At 40.7% G+C, this 20,708-nt stretch overlaps 1 protein-coding gene across 1 annotated transcript in view; it reads right to left on the minus strand.

Moving 5' to 3' along the window:
* The window catches only part of ush2a (Usher syndrome 2A (autosomal recessive, mild)), a 1,147,097-nt gene that overhangs the window by 327,548 nt on the left and 798,841 nt on the right, over nt 1-20,708 (minus strand). The window contains 6 exon segments of the mRNA XM_034188044.1: nt 703-924; nt 1,030-1,116; nt 1,119-1,197; nt 6,303-6,525; nt 9,425-9,537; nt 9,629-9,831. Of these exon segments, the coding sequence (XP_034043935.1) occupies nt 703-924; nt 1,030-1,116; nt 1,119-1,197; nt 6,303-6,525; nt 9,425-9,537; nt 9,629-9,831 (927 nt within the window).

Consider the following 20,708-nt stretch of genomic DNA (forward strand, 5'->3'; position numbering starts at 1 on the left):
ATGGGCTGAAATATTTGTAGAATCATGATGAAAGATTAATGCCAAATCAATGGTCCAATCAAATGTGGTGAGGTTAAGATATGACCTTGAGTTTGACATTTCAAGTTCATCCAAGGTGAAAGGAAATGCAGTTTTTCTATGCTGAGGCCCCCAGCAACTGTAAAAGACATCATACACCACTGGCTGTTTTCAGGAAGTGGGGCTGGACTGGTTGTCTGGCTGGTTGGTATCCAGGACCTGGTGTCATGGATGTGGTGAAGCACAGCATCAGCACATACTTCCAGACTTGTTACCTGACCTGACCTTGCCTGACCTGCAATTATTCCATTATGTATGGCCCAAATCTTATCAAAGCTCTGAGTTAATTTGTTCACACAGGGAAGAAGGGACAGTCACACAGTAATAAGGAAGGACCTGCAGAAATAGGAGGAACTCCAAAAGATACTGAATCCGTGATCTTGAATACGCAACAAACTTACAGCATACTAATGGAGAAGTCAGTGTTCACCACATGAACAGGTTTATAGACCCCAAAAGGAATTATGTTTAAAAAATGACCCCCTCGTGGTCTCATCCAATAAGGATATTATCTTTGCCTGTGTGTTTTCCCAGATGATTACATATAGTGACATCAAGGACATCAAAGCACTGTTATTTGATGTTTTGGGGATGAAATTGGGATAAGGTATTTCATTCACTGACCTGGAGTGTATGTGTACACTTTCCCTCTGTCAGAACCTCCACAGCACACCAGTGTATGATCTACAACCTGGCCTCCACAGCACTGGACCCTGTAGCCATCATGAAGGCTCTCACTACAGCAGAGTTGGCCCCCCAATAAGGAGTAAGGAATCCCGCCACAGCAGTTGTCACCCAGCCCCACTGAGACCCGTCCCTGGGAGTTGTCAGGACAGCAGTGCTCATCTTCACAAATGAGAAAAAAAAAATAAGAAAAAAATTACAAACAGGGGCCACATCAAAAAGTACAAACATGACTACAAACACTGAATTTACACTTCTGAAACTCACTGGCTTTTTTATGAACATAGTAACCTCCACAGCACTGGTGGTCAGGGAGAGCTGGAACTAGTTTGCCACTGCAGCAGACCAGGTCAAAGACTGACCCAAATTCAGGTACAGCTCTTCACAGCACTGATGATGTGGCTTCTTAGTATATATTACACCACTGCAGCAAACCTGGTTGACAACGTACACAGACATGCAGCCAGATATGAGAAAGTAGACAGAGACCAGTAAATATAATCCACAAAGAGATTCTTTACAGTGAAATGGAATCAAGCCATTTAATCATTAAAGAGGCCAGAGTTAAGTAAGGAGTTACGTGTAACTTCCAAATGGGTAGTAGTTACGAGGTCTGCGTATTTTTTGCAGTGGTTAAATAAGGACCATTAGCCCAACATGCTATCTGGTCACTTTATATTTGTTTTGGTCAAACATTGTCAATTCAACCGCCCAGTTCAATTAAATCATGTTTTGTCACATTATTGATTCACAACAATCAACTGTACACCAATAGACACAAAATACAAAGATTAAAAATAACATTGTTCCTTAATGTGACAGGTTGAATTTGACATTATATGTACAAAACCTTGAAGACTATATTAGAGAGTTTCATGTCAGATGAGACATACTGGTTATGTAGGGGTGCACAGATCTGACGTATTAGTCCAACCTGGCCAAAATGACAGGAATGACATTGGTGCCGAGAGAATCCAAACCATTCCAATTCTTCTATTGCACAATTGAGTCATGTTGTAGTTATGTATGCTTTCCTCTAGGTGAGTAGTGAATTTGGTTTGTTAGATGGCTAGGTTATCAAAGTGTACCCGAGAAATTGGCATTTGTGTTGACATACAACAAAAGTTTGAGTGCCGGTATTTTATTGGAGATGCAAAAATGATTTAAACATGTGATTTAAGTGATTTAACATGTGCCTAGAGCCTGTCCCATATGGATTTTTCGCAGGACTGATAGCAATATGCTAGCAAATAAAAAAATAGCAATGACTCAAAACATTTCATTTTTAAACCTTTATGGCAAAGAAATGTAATTCAGGCTTGATATTTTCCACTTAAAACATAAACTTGATTACAAAAAACTATAAATACAACCAATAACCAATCAATGCACTTCACGCAATCAGGCTGTCTTCACTTGGATTGGTGGTCGCTGTGTTGTATTGCTCAGCATTTGCATAAAATAGACCAATAGATCATTCATCAGTCTTGGTCACACCTAGTTGACGGCATAGCGGGCAACGTCTCGTGTCGCCGTAAAACACCTACTGTGATTGATATGCAAATAATGAATGTTTATGAGTTCAATGGTATGAATATTTCATGAGGTGAAAGCTGGAACATACCATTCAACGAGGTGAATGGTATGTTCCAGCTTTCACCGAATTAAATATTTGTTCCATTGAAAGAATGTAAAAACATTCATTGTTTTATATAATGGCTAAAGTAGATCCTTGTCATTTGATATTTTATTAATTTATAAACAACAGAAAAGGGACTTACATTTTGGTGTTCCACTGCCCTAAAGTCCAAATTGTAACGTGTAGTCCAGTGATGCTGTGCACTGACTTCGGACTTCCATAAAAAAAGACTTTTTATAGTTCCTCAGCCCAGCCAAAAATCACGTCAGCGTTTCATGTGAACAGTTCTTCATGCATCCAGATGGCTTACAACGGAGTGGATTCTTTGTGTTTATGTGTGCATGTTACAAGAATTCGCACCTCTGTTAGCTCAATCAAATCATCGTATCATTGTCCCCCCCGCGCGCGCACACACACACGCAACCGGGTCGGTCGACTGTCCTCATGCACGAGCACGTGTGCGTGTGTGCGTGCATGAGGACGTGTGCACAAGCACGTGTGCACGAGGGCGTGCGTGTGTACGCAGCCGTGTGTGCAGAGTGCAATGGTACCAAACGTATGGAACCAAATTTGCACTCATAAATGGAACTAAGCCGCACTGTAAATGCAATGCAACACAAATGGGATGAATTAATCCATGTCAGTAACATACAAAGCACCAATCAAATGAAAGGATCCACATCAGCCGTTATATAAAAATGAATAGCAGCTGGTGCTTTGTCTCCATCTCTTGTATTTCTGTGCATTGTTTGTTCTGTAATAAATGTTTCATGTCGGCAAAAATAATGTAGATAGTGATATGTTCGTGAAAGGTTCATATCGACCAATATTATCAGGCAATTGACATATCAGTCAGGCATTAATCATGCCATTACTATTACTATTTCATTACTATTACACAAAGTAAAGCAGCACATGCATTTGCCTCTTTTACTAGTCAGTTTGCAAGTGTGGAGGCAATAGATGCATGTATTAGAAGACAAACTGCTCTGTGTTTGTAATATGTATATTTATGGTGCTTTGTGTATAAACGTGCATTTTATAGGTGGCATAAATAGAATCTGATCATTGAGTACAGTGGGGGTGTGGGGGAGATTCAGTGTGCCAACTTAGCTGGTGTTCAATGACACCAGGACACAAGTGAGCACTGATGACAAGTTAATATGTTCAGAGAAATTAATCACTGAGAAGAACACACTTCAATAAAGCAGTGTGTACAGTAGTTATCTGTGCATCCCTGTGTTTTCGACTTGAGTTTTTTGTTTTTGGTTGGTGTATCTATGGGACTTTCACACCGAAAAGCGGTAGCCGAACGCGTCAACGCCTCCTAACGCATCAGTGACGTCAGATGCGTCGTGAACGCTATATTTGTAATGGTTGTCTATTTTTATTTTTTCCAAATAAAGCTACAGATTTTTGTTACTGCTGAGAACACAAAAAGCTCAACTTTAAATAACTTTTTTTTCGAATGTTTTTTCCAGGTTTTGTCCCTTTTTAAAAAACTGTTTACACATATATATCTATATTTGTTGTTTTTTTTTTTTTTTTTTGTCCGAATCAGGGACATTTGCTGTGCAGGCAACCTAAATTCAGACACACTTCAAAACGTCCAGTGATGAGCTGAACACCATGAAGTCCAGCTAGAAGAAAACATCTCCCTCTTCAAAATGGGACAAAAGTGTCTACAACAACTCCATCAGCGGTCAAAGCTACAGAAGAGACCTTCATCTGGTTAAATGTCCTGAGAATCCAGCAAACCAATACTTGCTTCTAAACAAAAGTCTCTTTAAACAGCAACTATTTTATTATTTTTAAAAAGCTGTTTAATTTTATATTTTAACAAGAAATGAAATTAAAATTAAAATGACATTAAAAATGTCCATGAAAGTTCAGTCAAAAGACATTTGCACAGGTAGAAGCCCTGACTCCACTGTGCACAATTTTAAAACATTCACAATCACTAGACAAACTCATATTTTAGAAAGGACTCTGTCCTGATCACGTTAAAAGCAATTACATATTTTGATGTAATTACAAGTCGAAATGACTAAATTAAAAAATGAGGGTTATGTCACATTAAGGAATCCTACTTTACAATCAAATCAAATCAAATCAATTTTATTTATATAGCGCCAAATCACAACAAACAGTTGCCCCAAGGCGCTTTATATTGTAAGGCAAAGCCGTACAATAATTACGGAAAAACCCCAACGGTCAAAACGACCCCCTGTGAGCAAGCACTTGGCGACATTGGGAAGGAAAAACTCCCTTTTAACAGGAAGAAACCTCCAGCAGAACCAGGCTCAGGGAGGGGCAGTCTTCTGCTGGGACTGGTTGGGGCTGAGGGGAGAGAATCAGGAAAAAGACATGCTGTGGAGGGGAACAGAGATCAATCACTAATGATTAAATGCAGAGTGGTGCATACAGAGCAAAAAGAGAAAGAAACACTCAGTGCATCATGGGAACCCCCCAGCAGTCTAAGTCTATAGCAGCATAACTAAGGGATGGTTCAGGGTCACCTGATCCAGCCCTAACTATAAGCTTTAGCAAAAAGGAAAGTTTTAAGCCTATCTTAAAGTAGAGAGGGTGTCTGTCTCCCTGATCCGAATTGGGAGCTGGTTCCACAGGAGAGGAGCCTGAAAGCTGAAGGCTTCTGCCTCCCATTCTACTCTTACAAACCCTAGGAACTACAAGTAAGCCTGCAGTCTGAGAGCGAAGCGCTCTATTGGGGTGATATGGTACCATGAGGTCCCTAAGATAAGATGGGACCTGATTATTCAAAACCTTATAAGTAAGAAGAAGAATTTTAAATTCTATTCTAGAATTAACAGGAAGCCAATGAAGAGAGGCCAATATGGGTGAAATATGCTCATTTTCAATGTCTGTTTTTCTGGTTGAAATGAGATATGAATAATCTACCAGACTTAAAAATGTACACATTTCCATGCTATTTTATTTGACTAAAAGTAAATGTCCAAGGTTCCTTATGTTAAACAAGAAATCATCTAATCTGACATAACAGGTAAGTTATGGTTTTAATTTACAGAAGAAGAAAGGTTTCTAAAGAATCTTTTATTTTTTTTACTATTTTAATTACAAGTATTCTAAACTTTTTTTTTACAGTAATCAGAAATTAATTTTGAGTTAAAAAAACATTTGCAAGGATTTTCTTCAGAAAACCTCTGCATATAAATGAGCCGTTGTGTGACACGTTTCTGCCACTGATCTGTATATAACAGTGTTTTATACAGATCAGTGGTTTCTGCACTGCAGACTTCTGTGTTTTTGCCTGATGCCTCATTTCTTTTGGACAGCGCGAAGCTACGTCACAGCTCAGAGCAGCCAAATTTGGATTGGGTTGAACTTGACTGCGGCAGCCTGACAACAAGCTGCAATGGCCGCTCCCGGCAGAAGCATCACTTTAGCTTCGTTTTTGATGTGACGCTTCTGCAGCTTCAAAAAAGTGACACATCTCACTGAAAATAATGCTTTTCATACTGATTCACGACGCTTCTGCCGCATCAAAAAAGTGACACATCTCACTGAAAATAATGCTTTTCATACTGATTCACGATTGAAAATAATGCTTTTTAGACCGATTAGCTTCCGGTGTGAAAGAGCCTCAAGATTTGTCAGAAAAGTTTTTGTAAGAAAAAAAAATCCTGAGGGAGAACAGAGGAACAATCCAAGAGATGAGAAAAGTCAAAAAGGTAAAACAGCATTTTGCACCTTTTAATACAAAAGCAATTGCCAGTATTTATTAATTTATTTAGTTTATACTGAGTGAAAAGATTGGCAATATACATATGGTTAATATAAGACATGAACAACTCAGAGAACAGTCAAGTGTTCCCTCTATTTAAAATAATAGATTGTTCTAATGACACAGTAGAATAATCACCTGTAAATCAGAATGGAAGCAGGATGTCCCACACACCCTGTGAGTGGCAGGACACTGCACGTAGGAACACTGGACGCCTGAGCCGCCACCTGACTCCTCTCCCACAAGGGTTGAGACGTCTGCTAAAGCACCGACACATGGCCTCAGGGTGTGTCTTATAATGTCATAGCCCAGCATGATGCCATTGGGTTTGTCTGGATCGGACCAGTTCAACCTCACCACTCTGAAGAGACAGACAGAGACTCACGTAATAACAGAGTCAAATGTTCTCTTTCAAATAGCTACAAAGATGTCAATATCACATTTCTCACAGCTAAAAACACATGTTCACACACACACACACACACACACACACACACACACACACACACACACACACACACACACACACACACACACACACACACACACACACACAGATAGATATATTTAATGCCTGACAAAGGTGAGCTGGTGTCAGTGGGTCTGTGCTTTATGCACTTCATGTATTGATTTTCATCTCTTTCATCTCTAACCACTTTGGCAAGACTGGAGTAGTGACGTGCATGTGCAGAGTTACAACTTCCACAGTGTCCAAGACGGGGTTGGAGCTCAAATCACTACGCCTGTGAATGTAAATGTTAGATCTGCTTGTGTCTGATGTCACTCCAGGTATATGCAATCGACTGGTTCCTGCCGCCCCTCAAATAAAAAAAACCATATACCACCATATACATTATATTGTGGAAGCTTCTGAAATACAATTTCTTAGTTGGGCAACTCTGGTGGATGATAGATTAGAACTCAAAGCATTATGCACGGCACATTTTACGAACTACGTTGCATGAGCAGAAACACTGTCATGTTAAAATTAAATTATTTCACCTCCATAGAGTACTAATGAAGACTATGGAGTTAAGTCCATATATAAATTTAATAGGTGGTGTGTGTGTGTGTGTGTGGGGGGGGGGGGGGGGGGGGGGTAATGGCATACTTAGTTCTTTGTTGATACAGCAAATGATTTGAGCGTAACTGTTAATTCTGCCAATGGCTAGGAACCTCCAGCAGATATTCCTAACAACTCACCCTATCTGTTGAGCTATGTTTATTTCACTAGTGAAGCAGTTTTAATGGTTCAACTACTATTTGACCATTAAAACTGTGAGATCACACATAAAAACTGCTGCAATTACCCTAAAATTGAATCTGACAGTCCACACTATGAGCTTTTCAACAGTTGACTGAATTGTTATAGCAATGGTAATCACTATAATTTTGTTGAACACTAAAAAGCTTGGTTATTTTTTTTCTTTTTTGCAAAATGTGCAGAAATAGCTACATGTGAGGGAGGACATGCTAGCGTTAGAGTAGAAATTGACTGTTTGCTGTGGCAACCTCTGATGGTGCTTAAGGCTAGTGGCCGGCGATCACCTTAGCATTTCTTTTGTTTTTCTTGTTGCTTAATGCTGACAAATTATACTGTATTTGTTGTCTTTCCGATACCTCATTCTGTTTTTTTCTCTGTGTTTGAGGTGTGGCTCCATCCAGAGATGGGTGTGGTGTCTGTTTCTGAAAACCCTCCTGTCCTGTGCACCGGCAACATTTCCTGTATATTTGTTTTGTGAACTGCTTTGTAATTTGTGTCTGTAGCATGGCCCAAGCAGAGGGTCACTCCTTTGAGTCTGGTATGCTTGAGGTTTCTTCCTCAGAGGGAGTTTTTCCTTACCACTGTCACCTGTGTGCTTGTCTGGGGGTTGGTAAGGTTAGACCTTACTTGTGTGAAGCGCCTTGAGGCAACTTTGTTGTGATTTGGCGATATATAAATGAAAATAAATGAAATGACAGTGGACATAAAAAGAAGAAATGTACCACCCCAATACCAATGAAGTTGGGATGTTGTGTAAAATATAAATAAAAACAGAATACAATGACTTACAAATCCTCTTCAACTTATATTCAATTGAATACACCACAAAGACAAGATATTTAATGTTCAAACTGATAAACTTCATTGTTTTTGTGCAAATATTTGCTCATTTTGAAATGGATGCCTGCTTGGGACAGTGGTATGTTTACCACTGTGTTACATCACCTTTCCTTCTAACAACACTCAATAAGCGTTTGGGAACTGAGGACACTAATTGTTGAAGCTTTGTAGGTGGAATTCTTTCCCATTCTTGCTTGATGTACGACTTCAGTTGTTCAACAGTCCGGGGTCTCCATTGTCCTATTTGGCGCTTCATAATGTGCCACACATTTTCAATGGGTCTGGACGGCAGGCAGGCCAGTCTAGTACCCGCACTCTTTTACTACGAAACCACGCTGTTGTAACACGTGCAGAATGTGGCTTGGCATTGTCTTGCTGAAATAAGCAGGGATGTCCTCTTATCCTCTTTTGTCCGGAGGACACAACGTCAATAATTTCCAAAAACAATTTGAAATGTGGATCAAGAAGTTACTGTGATGCTTAAAAATGATTTGCTATTCAGGATTAAAGGGGAAGGAACAATGCTCTGTGGAATAGCCCCATAAGTAGATTCAGAAAATTAATGGAGGGCTGAATGATATTGCATCAACAAAACAAGCCGTTTACAACATCATAGCTCATAGAATTCCTCTGTCTGTCTTTGGTAGTGGTTTCTGGGCTAGTGCTATGATATTTTAGTGCTTAGCCAAAGCAGGTAGATGATGTATTTTCTTTTTGACCACAATTAGCTTCTTTGAAGCATGTGATGTATTCATAAATAAAACCAGTGGCTTTAAAAGCCAAATTCACATAGCAAAGGTTTTATCCAAGATGCCTGACTAGATAGTTGCCCCAGTAATTGCACCTGGTGTGTAATTTGGATGAACTATGTATAACTATGAAAAAGACTTGTCACCAATGAATGCAGTCAAATTCTTTTAGCCTCACTTCTCTTAGCATTTGCTATGTAGATAATGGGCAGTGCTACACAATGGTTTTATGTAGTGATGTGTTTTCTGCACCACAGATCCATCCCACCCCTCTGTGGCATGGAGTGGCACAAAAAAGTCTCAGGAAATTACAGTACACAGTGTTAAAACATGTGTTGTGTAGTCTTGTCCGTCTTGCATTATGTCTTTAGTGGTATACTGCCAGCATAATTGCATCTGTGAATGACCTTGAACTCATCACTTGTGCACGTGGGGAGGTCAGGTCAGCAGGTAGATCTTCCACGGTAGTTGTCTGGGTAACATTACTCCTCACACATGCATACACAGTACACACCTCTACCTGAAACACACAAACACACACACACACATACACACAGATCAGACAAAATCATCTCAGTGTTTTGTATGTATGTCCATTTCTGTTGGTGTACCTGTACATTGTAGATGGTAAAAGGCAACAGGTCACCCAGCAGATACGACCCTGATGTGTTGTCTGCAGTGCCGTAGAGATGACCGTTAATGTAGATGTAGTAACCAGTGATTACCCCGTTAGGCCGTAGAGGAGGGAACCAGAGTGCACGTACTGCACTGCTGTTAACAGGAACCACCTCTGGGGCAGACATCCCATACGGCTCTGGAGATTGATCATGAGAGCACAAACACGCAAAATCATCAGAGATCAAACACGTCTGTTGCTTGAGTTCACATACATCGTCTCAACTGTAGCAGAACTCACTCAATTTCACACTAAACTGGAAGTATGTTTCCTTGTTCCTTGATGTAACTCTTCAGTCTGTTCTCATCCAGTGTTCATAGTTAAATGAAAAAAAAGTAATGCACAACAATGCATATATAACCACAGTCAGCTAGGAGCCTGAGGTGATGTGACCAATTAAAAAAAAAAAAAACAAGCGACCAACACACAAATAGCAGATATTCCGTTTATTGGTATTCTACCTCAATCCTAACCACAACCTTAGGCTCTGCATAGCAGAGGATTGCGCTGGTAATGCAGTTAAACACGTTGAATTAGAGCTGAAAGTCTGCAAGCACATCTTGATTGGTTCATATCTAATCCATTGTGATCCACTGAAAAACCTGCTACAAATAAATTGGGTTTGTCAGAATTACAACAATATGTTGGCATTAATATTATTTGTTAAGTTGGATCACCCAATTGAAACACTATATTGTTGGTCCAACATTTTTTCACTGTGGCATACAGAGGGAAAAGAACAAAATCCTGTCCAAATACTTATGGATCTTAATGTACACTGATTCACTGGCCACTTTATTAGGGAAATCATTGTATGCAATGTTAATAAATGAATGTACATACTATAAATAGATAACCATCAACACTGGAGACATATTTTGACATCACTGTATGAAACAATGAAAGACACTGTGGGCCTGATATTGAAGTGCATAGAAGAAATGCATTTGGGGTGTGTCAGTCATCACTTTGTTATATACACAGTCAAGCCAAGCCAGTTCTGGAAGCATACACTGCTGCACTTCACTGCATTCATGACAAGTGGAACCTCCTTGGGTCCTGAATGACAACCACTGAGGCAGATAACTAGTTCATACAATAAAGTGCATCTACTTTTATGCACTTATCCACCACCCAACCCCAGATAAGCGGTTGAAGATGAGTGAGTAATCTACTTTTATTCAAATAACTAAACAATATCTGTACAGTTTTTTTAAGTTGATACTTTACTGCAAATTGTTTGATTATATTTATACCTGGGGGTAATATCGCAAAAGGATTGTGTTTAGTCTCTTAAATATTCATGGGTGTGTTTTTGGAGACAACATGAATCAAAATAATCAGATTATCATCTTTCATCCTTTTAAAGTGCCAGGGGTAGCTTGTGCTTTGATATTTATGTGGCAGACTTCAGAAAGGGCTTTCCTAGAGCATTAACAGATCTGCACATACGTCAGTGTACCTGAAAAGAGGGCAACCACCAAAGCTGCCTGAGGTGAAGCATTGAAGTAGAAAGATGAAGGTTTGGATTCTCCCATTAGTGTTGACTTTTATTTCATTTAGTTGTTTTCAATGGTCAGCACAGCATCTAAGTGGTTAGCACTGCTGCCTCACAGCGAGAACATCACAGTTTCACTTCAGACCTGGTCCTTAATGTGTGGACTTTGCATAGGTTCCCTTTGGGTGCTCCAGCTTCCTGTCATTTCCAAAGACATGCAGGTGAAATTAATTGGAAACATTAAAATGACCTTAGGTTTTACTGAGTGTTCAAATGTGTTTGTCTATCTACATGTGGCCCCTGTGATAGACTGGCGGCCTGTACAGGGTGCACTGTGCCTCTCACACACTAACTGCTGGGACAGCACCCTGTGACCCTTAACTGGAATAAACAGGTATAGGAAATGAATGAATGCTGTTTTCAGTTCAGTTTTGCTTTGTGTATAAATAACGTGTGTGCATCATGAACCCACCTATGTAAAGCATATATGAATATTGTACCACATAAATTACAGAAAAACCTCCCTTGACCGTAAACCAAGTTTCTGGTGGGGTATGAGGCAATCACTTTTTGCTGACACATGACAGCAATGCACCAGCACTGTATCTGATCACACCTCATTTTAAAACCAGCTTGCCCATGGGTTCACAGATGAGTGCAAATGTGCTCGCTATTTTAAGAAAGTGGAAATGATAACTGCGAAAGTTATACACTAGTGATGGGAGGCAGAGCCTTCAGCTTTCAGGCTCCTCTCCTGTGGAACCAGCTCCCAATTCAGATCAGGGAGACAGACACCCTCTCTACTTTTAAGATTAGGCTTAAAACTTTCCTTTTTGCTAAAGCTTATAGTTAGGGCTGGATCAGGTGACCCTGAACCATCCCTTAGTTATGCTGCTATAGATTTAGACTGCTGGGGGGTTCCCATGATGCACTGAGTGTTTCTTTCTCTTTTTGCTCTGTATGCACCACTCTGCATTTAATCATTAGTGATTGATCTCTGCTCCCCTCCACAGCATGTCTTTTTCCTGGTTCTCTCCCTCAGCCCCAACCAGTCCCAGCAGAAGACTGCCCCTCCCTGAGCCTGGTTCTGCTGGAGGTTTCTTCCTGTTAAAAGGGAGTTTTTCCTTCCCACTGTCGCCAAGTGCTTGCTCACAGGGGGTCGTTTTGACCGTTGGGGTTTTTACGTAATTATTGTATGGCCTTGCCTTACAATATAAAGCGCCTTGGGGCAACGGTTTGTTGTGATTTGGCGCTATATAAATAAATTGATTGAATTGATTGATTGATTGATTGGAGTTACACTGACTACGCTGTGCGCTGCTTTGCACCGTGTGGAAGATCGGGCCCGTGTGTGCTACAGTGCGTGTACATCAGACAGGATGATTGGTCTCTGCATGCGTGAGAGACAGGGAAAGAGAGGAAAGAAGATGACCTGTATGTCTGTGTGCAGTAATGCGTTGATAATGCAAATCTAACAGTAATGAAATGTAGAGAAGTGGACTGCTTTAAGTGACGATATTGTCATCGCACTGAATTGAACTGACTGTCGTAGCTAACTGCACTTTACAGAAGGAGAATAAATTGAAATATCTATGATTACCTTGCTCCCTCCCCTTTTTCCCACAGCTTATATTGTGAATCAGTTCCCTTACTGTGCAAGTCTCTTTTCTTCTTTTTCTTTTCCTTTTCCTCCCCTCATCCCCTTAGTTCTGTTGTGTGGGCCGCCAGAAGAGGAGGTACTGCTGGCCCACCACCAGAGGGCGCCCTGCCTGAAGTGCGGGGCTTCAGGCACGAGAGGGCGCTGCCACCATCACGGACAGCCGAGGTGACAGCTGTCACTCATCAACTATGACAGCTGTCACTGATCATCTGCACTTCACCCCAGATAAAAGCAGGATGACACCTCCACCACGTCGCCGAGATATCGTTCTTCTAAGGAGGTAATATTCTCAGTCATAAAGTAAACTGTATCTTAGTCTGAACTCTTTTTGCAGCCTCTTTCCTGTGGAGCCTTGTCCGCTGATTGGTGGTTTGTGAGAGTGCCGACGTCTTCGCCTCTCACTCTTTCCAGATAAGTGCTGAAACAGGAGCTGCACGAGTGTGTGATTTGAGGTGGAGGTGGAATTCCCACCACTGTTGTTACTGGGTGTACACACACCCACACTTGACTGTCTTTGCTCTTCGCCAGCAGTACCAGATCCGACACGCGGAGACGGTGGCCACCTGGGGATTCGGGACCTGGCGGCTCCAGTATCCTTCGGGTTCGGTGGCGGAGGAAATCGTGTGGTTCCGGTTCTTCTTTAGACGGACGTCTCCTATCGTCGAGCCTGCCCACACGACACCTTTATCCATTGACTTTGTATCATTCTATAATCTGCTGTGTATGGTTGTGGCATTCACAACAGTAAAGTGTTCAAATTTGACTCCTTCTATTGTCCGTTCATTTGCGCCCCCTGTTGTGGGTCCGTGTCACTACACTTTCACAACAGGATATCTCGGCCATCGCCCCGCCCTTCCGAACGGCGTTCGCCCATCTCTTAGGACCGACTGACCCATGTTCAACTGCTGTTCACATGGAACCCTTCTCCACCGGCCGGGGGCGACGTAGGCCACCTGGGGGATTCGGGACCTGGCGGCTCCAGTATCCTTCGGGTTCAGTGGTGGAGGAAATTGTGTGGTTCCGGTTCTTCTTTAGACGGACGTCTCCTATCGTCGAGCCTGCCCACACGACACCTTTATCCATTGACTTTGTATCATTCTATAATCTGCTGTGTATGGTTGTGGCATTCACAACAGTAAAGTGTTCAAATTTGACTCCTTCTATTGTCCGTTCATTTGCGCCCCCTGTTGTGGGTCTGTGTCACTACACTTTCACAACAAGTTCAATTCTCTAAGAAATTCTCAGTTAGCAAATCCACAACTTGGTAATCAACTCAAAGTCCAAATGACAGAACGCTGTTCCTGTGTCAGAAAAAGGTCCTGCTGTAATAGTGATAACATGGATGGCACATGGGCCGTCAGAGATGGGGAGAAGGACAGAAAGACAGAGGCCGTAAGGACAGAATGGAATCGAGAATGGAATATAATCTGACGGAAGTGAAAAGGGAATGAATAACAACAAAGAATGCAGTGAGAAAGAACTATTAAATAAAGTTTCCTTTATGATTACAGACTGAACTGACATAAGAATGTTAGCAAGTTAATCACAAGAACATAATGTGTGAATCCGAGTGGAAATGCACTTAGCAAAGACATGTTAACCCAACTCATTTGATTCTAGTGCATTTACCTAAACCCAACCTCTACATTTCATTTACTACAGGATGACATTATCAACGCAATACTGCACACGTGTGCTCTTCTCTGTCTCACAGACACACACACACACAAGCACACACACACACACACACACACACACACACACACACACACACACACACACACACACACACACACACACACACACACACACACACACACACACACACACACACACACTTTTTGTCAATGAGTCTTGATGCTGGTATTGCCCTACAGATTGTGGTCTGTGTTAGGATGGTTGTAGGGTTAAGCTGCATTAGCTAAAATATATTTGGCTTTGGGATGTGTGTGCACACACATTCTTAAGGCTGTAAAATAATGAAATTACCTCCGGAGCCCTCTCTGTTAAACGAGCCGTGCTTTGCCTTTAGCACATAATGATTTTCTAATGTTTTTAATGCACTTTTTATTATACTGCTCAGATTAGAGAGAGAGGCCTCTGACATTTGATTATGCCGAGACATAGAATGAACTGTGAAAGACAGTCAGAGAATGAAAAGGAAACTGAAAAAATAAATACCCTCTGAAATATAATTACAAAGATAGATTAGCAAAATAACCCTTCATTGCTGAGATTGGGGAGTAAAATGAAAGATGGGCAGTTTGTGCAGTTTGCCTGAAAGAGTGAAGCAGGCACAACAAAACACTGAGGGAACTGTCAGTATTTTTCAACTAAGTCTGCATTTTTTGACATTTTGGTATCATCTTTTCACTTGAACTATCATGGGAATTCAGAAAATATTGCTGGAATTACTGGTGTTTAAAATGCAGAGGTATGAAAACTCTAAGACAGCCGGTCTGCTCTGTGTTGGTCTGGTTCCGTCAGATCTCAGAAGCTAAGCAGGGCAGATGATGATGTACCAAAGGGATGTGACATAACTGCTTTTAAATTAATTTCTCTGCAATAACAAAAACAATACACCAAGGAAAACATTATTTATTACTGGTATAAAATAGTGGAATTGCTGTTCCAGCTCAGTGAATCAGGAGCATTTATTGACATGGAATTTAATTAATCTATGTAACTATTTTTAATGTATGAACACTTAAAAAATTATGTAACTGTGTGGTAAAGAACTGTAATTAAAGGCTGCGTCAGACACAGTAACAGCTTGCTGCCTTGATTCACAAGTAACACATCTGAAGTGCACGGTTGCGTGCTCAGTTTGTGTGTTTCTCAGTGTGCGATGCCAACATTCATTTTACAACACCTGGAATTTACCGCACACACACTTTGTACTGATTTTATGCTTCACTACATGACGTGTTTAACATCTCCTGTGACACACAGAGACACTGTGACACATTAACACAGACACCTCTTCCAATGCGTTGAAAGTAAGCACACACTGAAAACACCACATAGAACTGTGGTCACTAATGTTTTTAAGCAAGAAAACCAAACTTGAGCATTTTCTCTATGTTAGTACAGTGTAACAGCTTAAACAAATTAACAGACCTCTTCTAAGATTTGAAAAAAGTTATTTTGTGGGTTTGCAGTGTGGTGTAATTTTTACCAAAGACAAGCGATGTCTTTACAGTGCATCTACTAAACACAGTCACCTTGGTTCAATGATTACCTGCGTGACCTCAAGCATAAAGCTAGAGGTCTAGAACGGAAAGGGCGTAATTCAAAATTAGAAGTATTCCACCTTGCGTTCCATGATGTTATCTTAGACTATAAGCATGCATTACTGGCTACAAAGCAGACTTATTACTCTGATTTGATCAACAAAAACAAGCATAACTCAAAGTTCTTGTTTCACACAGTGGCAACACTTATTCATGGACAACCACCTGTAGTTCAACAGAAGACATTAGATTAAACATATCCCAGCATGCCTTAACCCAGCCACTACACCCTACGATTGAGGTGGGTGCCATCACTGACGTATTACCGAGATTTACAGAATTTGATAGTATCTCACTAGGCATGCTGACAAAACTCGTAACATCAACAAAAAGCACAACCTGTTTATTTGATCCTATACCAACAAAAATGTTTAAGGACCTGTGGCCCACTCTTGTGCCGACTGTGCTGGAAATGATTTATCTTTCTTTAAGTTCTGGATCCGTTCCTAAATGTTTCAAATCTGCGATCTGTGATTAAACCATTACTTAAGAAACCTAATCTTGACCCTAGTGTATTGAAAAACTATCGGCTGATATCAAATCTATCATTTTGCTCTACAATTCTGGAAAAAGTGGTTTCACGGCAGCTCGTGGACTATCTTACTGATAATAATCTCTTTGAGCCACTGCAATCTGCTTTTAGAAAATATCATTCCACAGAGACAGCTCTCACTGAAGTAGTGAATGATCTTCTGCTTGCAATGGATTCGGACACCACCATAGTTCTTGTGCTGTTAGATCTCAGTGCTGCATTTGATACCGTGGATCATCATATTCTACTTGATAGACTGGAAAATCATTTTGGGATTACTGGGAGTGCCCTTGCATGGTTGACGTCATACTTGACCAGTCGTTCTCACCGTGTTTTGTACAGTAACATGACCTCTAACCTTAGTGACATGAAATTTGGGGTTCCACAGGGGTCCGTCTTAGGCCCCCTGCCTTCCTACCTTTATATAGCACCCCTTGGGCACATATTGCGGCGCTTTTGGATTACCTTTCACTGCTATGCTGATGATACTCAGTTATACATGCCGATAACTGCTGGTAATCCATCCACATAAAATCCTTAGAAGAATGCCTTGCATCAGTGAGAAGCTGGATGCCTAGAAACTTCCTACTTTTAAACTCTGATAAGACTAAAATGATGGTTCTTTTTCCAGTGAGACACTAGCATCAATTTGACCAGTTAAAGCTTAGCTTAGGCTCGTGTGTCATACATCACACTGACAAAGTGAGGAACCTTGGGGTAATTTTTTTTTAATTTGGGGTAATTTGCTACTAGTCTATAAAACTGTTCACGGACTGGCACCTCCCTACCTAACTGACCTAATTAAACCTTATGTACCGGCCCGGGCTTTGCCTTCTCAGGGTGCAGGACTACTTTGTGTCCCTAGGGTGAATAAGAAGTCTGCGGGTCATAGAGCTTTCTCTTATCGTGCCCCTGTTCTGTGGAATGATCTACCTGCATCAATAAAAGTCCAATTCTGTGGAGACTTTAAGTCCAGACTTAAGATGCACTTAGTTTCCCTTTCATATGGCTAGCATACTGGCATAGTATAGTATGCTTTTTATTCTTTTAATTCATTTTATTAGGAAACAGAGTGTCCGCAGTTTCAACTTTACCTAAATTCGGGGTCTTTTAGTGAAGCTTAGGAGTAGTGGCTGGCAATCACCTTAGTATTTCCTGTTTTTCTTGTTGTTTAATGCTGACAAATTATACTGTTATTTCTTGTCTTTCTGATGCCTGATTCTGTTTTTTTCTCTCTGTTTAAGATGCAGCTCCATCCAGAGATGCGTGTGGTATTTGTGCTGGAGACCCTCCTGTCCTGTGCACCAACAGCATTTCCTGTGTATTTGTTGTGTGAATTGCTTTGTAATTTGTGTCTGTAGCATGGCCCAAGCAGAGGGCCACCCCTTTGAGTCTGGTCTGCTTGAGGTTTCTTCCTCAGAGGGAGTTTTTCCTTACCACTGCTGCTCTGGGGGTTAGTAAGGTTAGACCTTACTTGTGAGAAGCGCCTTGAGGCAACTCTGTTGTGATTTGGCACTATATAAATGAAAATAAATTGAAAATTGAACTGAAATTGATATCCCAACAGCAAACATATTATAGTGATATGCAAAAGACAGAAGACGATTATGTTATGTATTATTGACAACATTTAGCAGATGTTTAGAAGGATAAGTATTTACTCTTTTTGCACAGACGAGTCAATAGTATTTAGAGAAACACACCTGATATATTTAAATGTTGTATGCAAAACCATATGATGTATGAAAAATGTATGCTTAAAACAACAACAACAACAACAACAAAAGCCATGAGACATAAAATTGCAATTAAGGGTGAAAATTTGAGTAAAGCAAGACCATGTGGCTGCTTCCTTGTTTTCACTCAAGGTCACCACAGCAATTCTCAGGTAGATCTGCATGTTAATTTGGCACGTTTTACACCAGATGCCATTCCTGATGCAATTCCATGTCACATAGAGAAATGGGCAGGGGTGGGCTTTGAACTAGGAACCTTTCGCATTAAACCAAGCACACTAACCACTTGGCCACCGCCCCTGTGCAAAGGTGTAAATTTGAGTAAAGCACTTACTTTTTATAAAAGGAACACTGAATTAAATCAAACCAAACATACCAGTGGAAAACTGTGATAATTTGTGTGTGTTTTTGTTTTATTTTTAAAAAGGGTGTATTTCCATGACCCACAGTTGAACTCTCAAATTTATTAAAAATAGAATACTAAGAAGTCACACGTACATAAGTATTCACACCCTTTATTCAGTACTTTGTTGATGCACCTTTGGCAGTAATTACAGCCTCAGGTCTTCTTGAATGTGATGGCACAAGCTTGGTGCACCGATCTTTGGGCAGTTTTTCCCATTCCTCTTTGTAGCATCTCTCAAGCTCCATCAGGTTGGATGGGGAGGGACGGTGCACAGCCATTTTCAGATCTCTCCAGCCATACTCATTTTGAATTCAGGTCTGGGCTCTGGCTGAGCCACTCAAGCACATTCACAGAGTTGTCCTGAAGTCACTCCTTTGATATCTTGGCTGTGTGCTTAGAGTCATTGTCCTCCTGAAAGATGAACTGTCGCCCTAGTGTGAGGTGAAGAGCGCTCTAGAGCAGGTTTTCATCCAGGATGTCTCTGTACATTGCTGCATTTATCTTTCCCTCAATCCTGACTAGTCTTCTAGTTCCTGCTGGTGAAAAACATCCCCACACATGATGCTGCCACCACCATGCTTCACTGTAGGGATGTGACTGGTTTCCTCCAAACATAGTACCTGGTATTCACGCCAAAGAGTCAATCAATGCAGTAAAAATAACATGTATGTTGTATGCTTTTTTCCAGTGTGGTTTTAATACTGCAAATGGCAAATAAACTTGAACGTGATATGTATATGTATGTGTGTATGTGTGTGTTCATATACAGTGTATATATATATATATATATATATATATATATATATAATATATATAATATATATATATGTGTGTGTGTGTGTGTGTGTGTGTGTGTGTGTGTGTGTGTGTGTGTGTGTGTGTGTGTGTGTGTATAAAACCTCAATGGTATATACTAGGTGAATACCAGCTTTGCAAACTTGCATGGCAAAATGGAAACAGGATGACTATGTCACGGTTAGGTCTAGGGATGGGTATCGATAAGATTTTATCGATATCGATAATATTATCTATTCCGCTTATCGAGCCACAGATTTGTGCCTCAAGACAATCCTGTCTCGGAGGTCTACAGATAATTCCTTTGACTTCATGCTTGGTTTATGCTCTGACATGCACTGTCAACTGTGGGACCTTATACAACTCCAATTCCAATGAAGTTGGGACAATGTGTAAAACGTAAATAAAAACAGAATACAATGATTTGCAAATCCTCTTCAACCTATATTCAACTGAATACATGACAAAGACAAGATATTTAATGTTCAAACTGATAAACTTTATTGTTTTTGTGCAAATATTTGCTCATTTTGAAATGAATGCCTGCAACACATTTCAAAAAAGCTGGGACAGTGGTATGTTTACCACTGTGTTACATCACCTTTCCTTCTAACAACACTCAATAAGCATTTTGGAACTGAGGACACTAATTGTTGAAGCTTTGTAGGTGGAATTCTTTCCCATTCTTGCTTGATGTACGACTTCAGTTGTTCAACAGTCCGGGTCTCTGTTGTCGTATTTGACGCTATAACGAGGGCTGTCAATAAAGTACGGTCCTTTTTATTTTTTCAAAAACTATATGGATTTTATTCATATGTTTTACGTCAGACATGCTTGAACCCTCGTGCGCATGCGTGAGTTTTTCCACGCCTGTCGGTGACGTCATTCGCCTGTGAGCACTCCTTGTGGGAGGAGTCGTCCAGCCCCTCGTCGAATTCCTTTGTCTGAGAAGTTGCTGAGAGACTGGCGCTTTGTTTGATCAAAATTTTTCTAAACCTGTGAGACACATCGAAGTGGACACGGTTCGAAAAAGTAAGCTGGTTTTCAGTGAAAATTTAACAGCTGATGAGAGATTTTGAGGTGATTCTGTCGCTT

The sequence above is a fragment of the Thalassophryne amazonica genome, chromosome 2 (genome assembly GCF_902500255.1).
Source record: "Thalassophryne amazonica chromosome 2, fThaAma1.1, whole genome shotgun sequence".
Lineage (NCBI taxonomy): Eukaryota > Metazoa > Chordata > Actinopteri > Batrachoidiformes > Batrachoididae > Thalassophryne > Thalassophryne amazonica.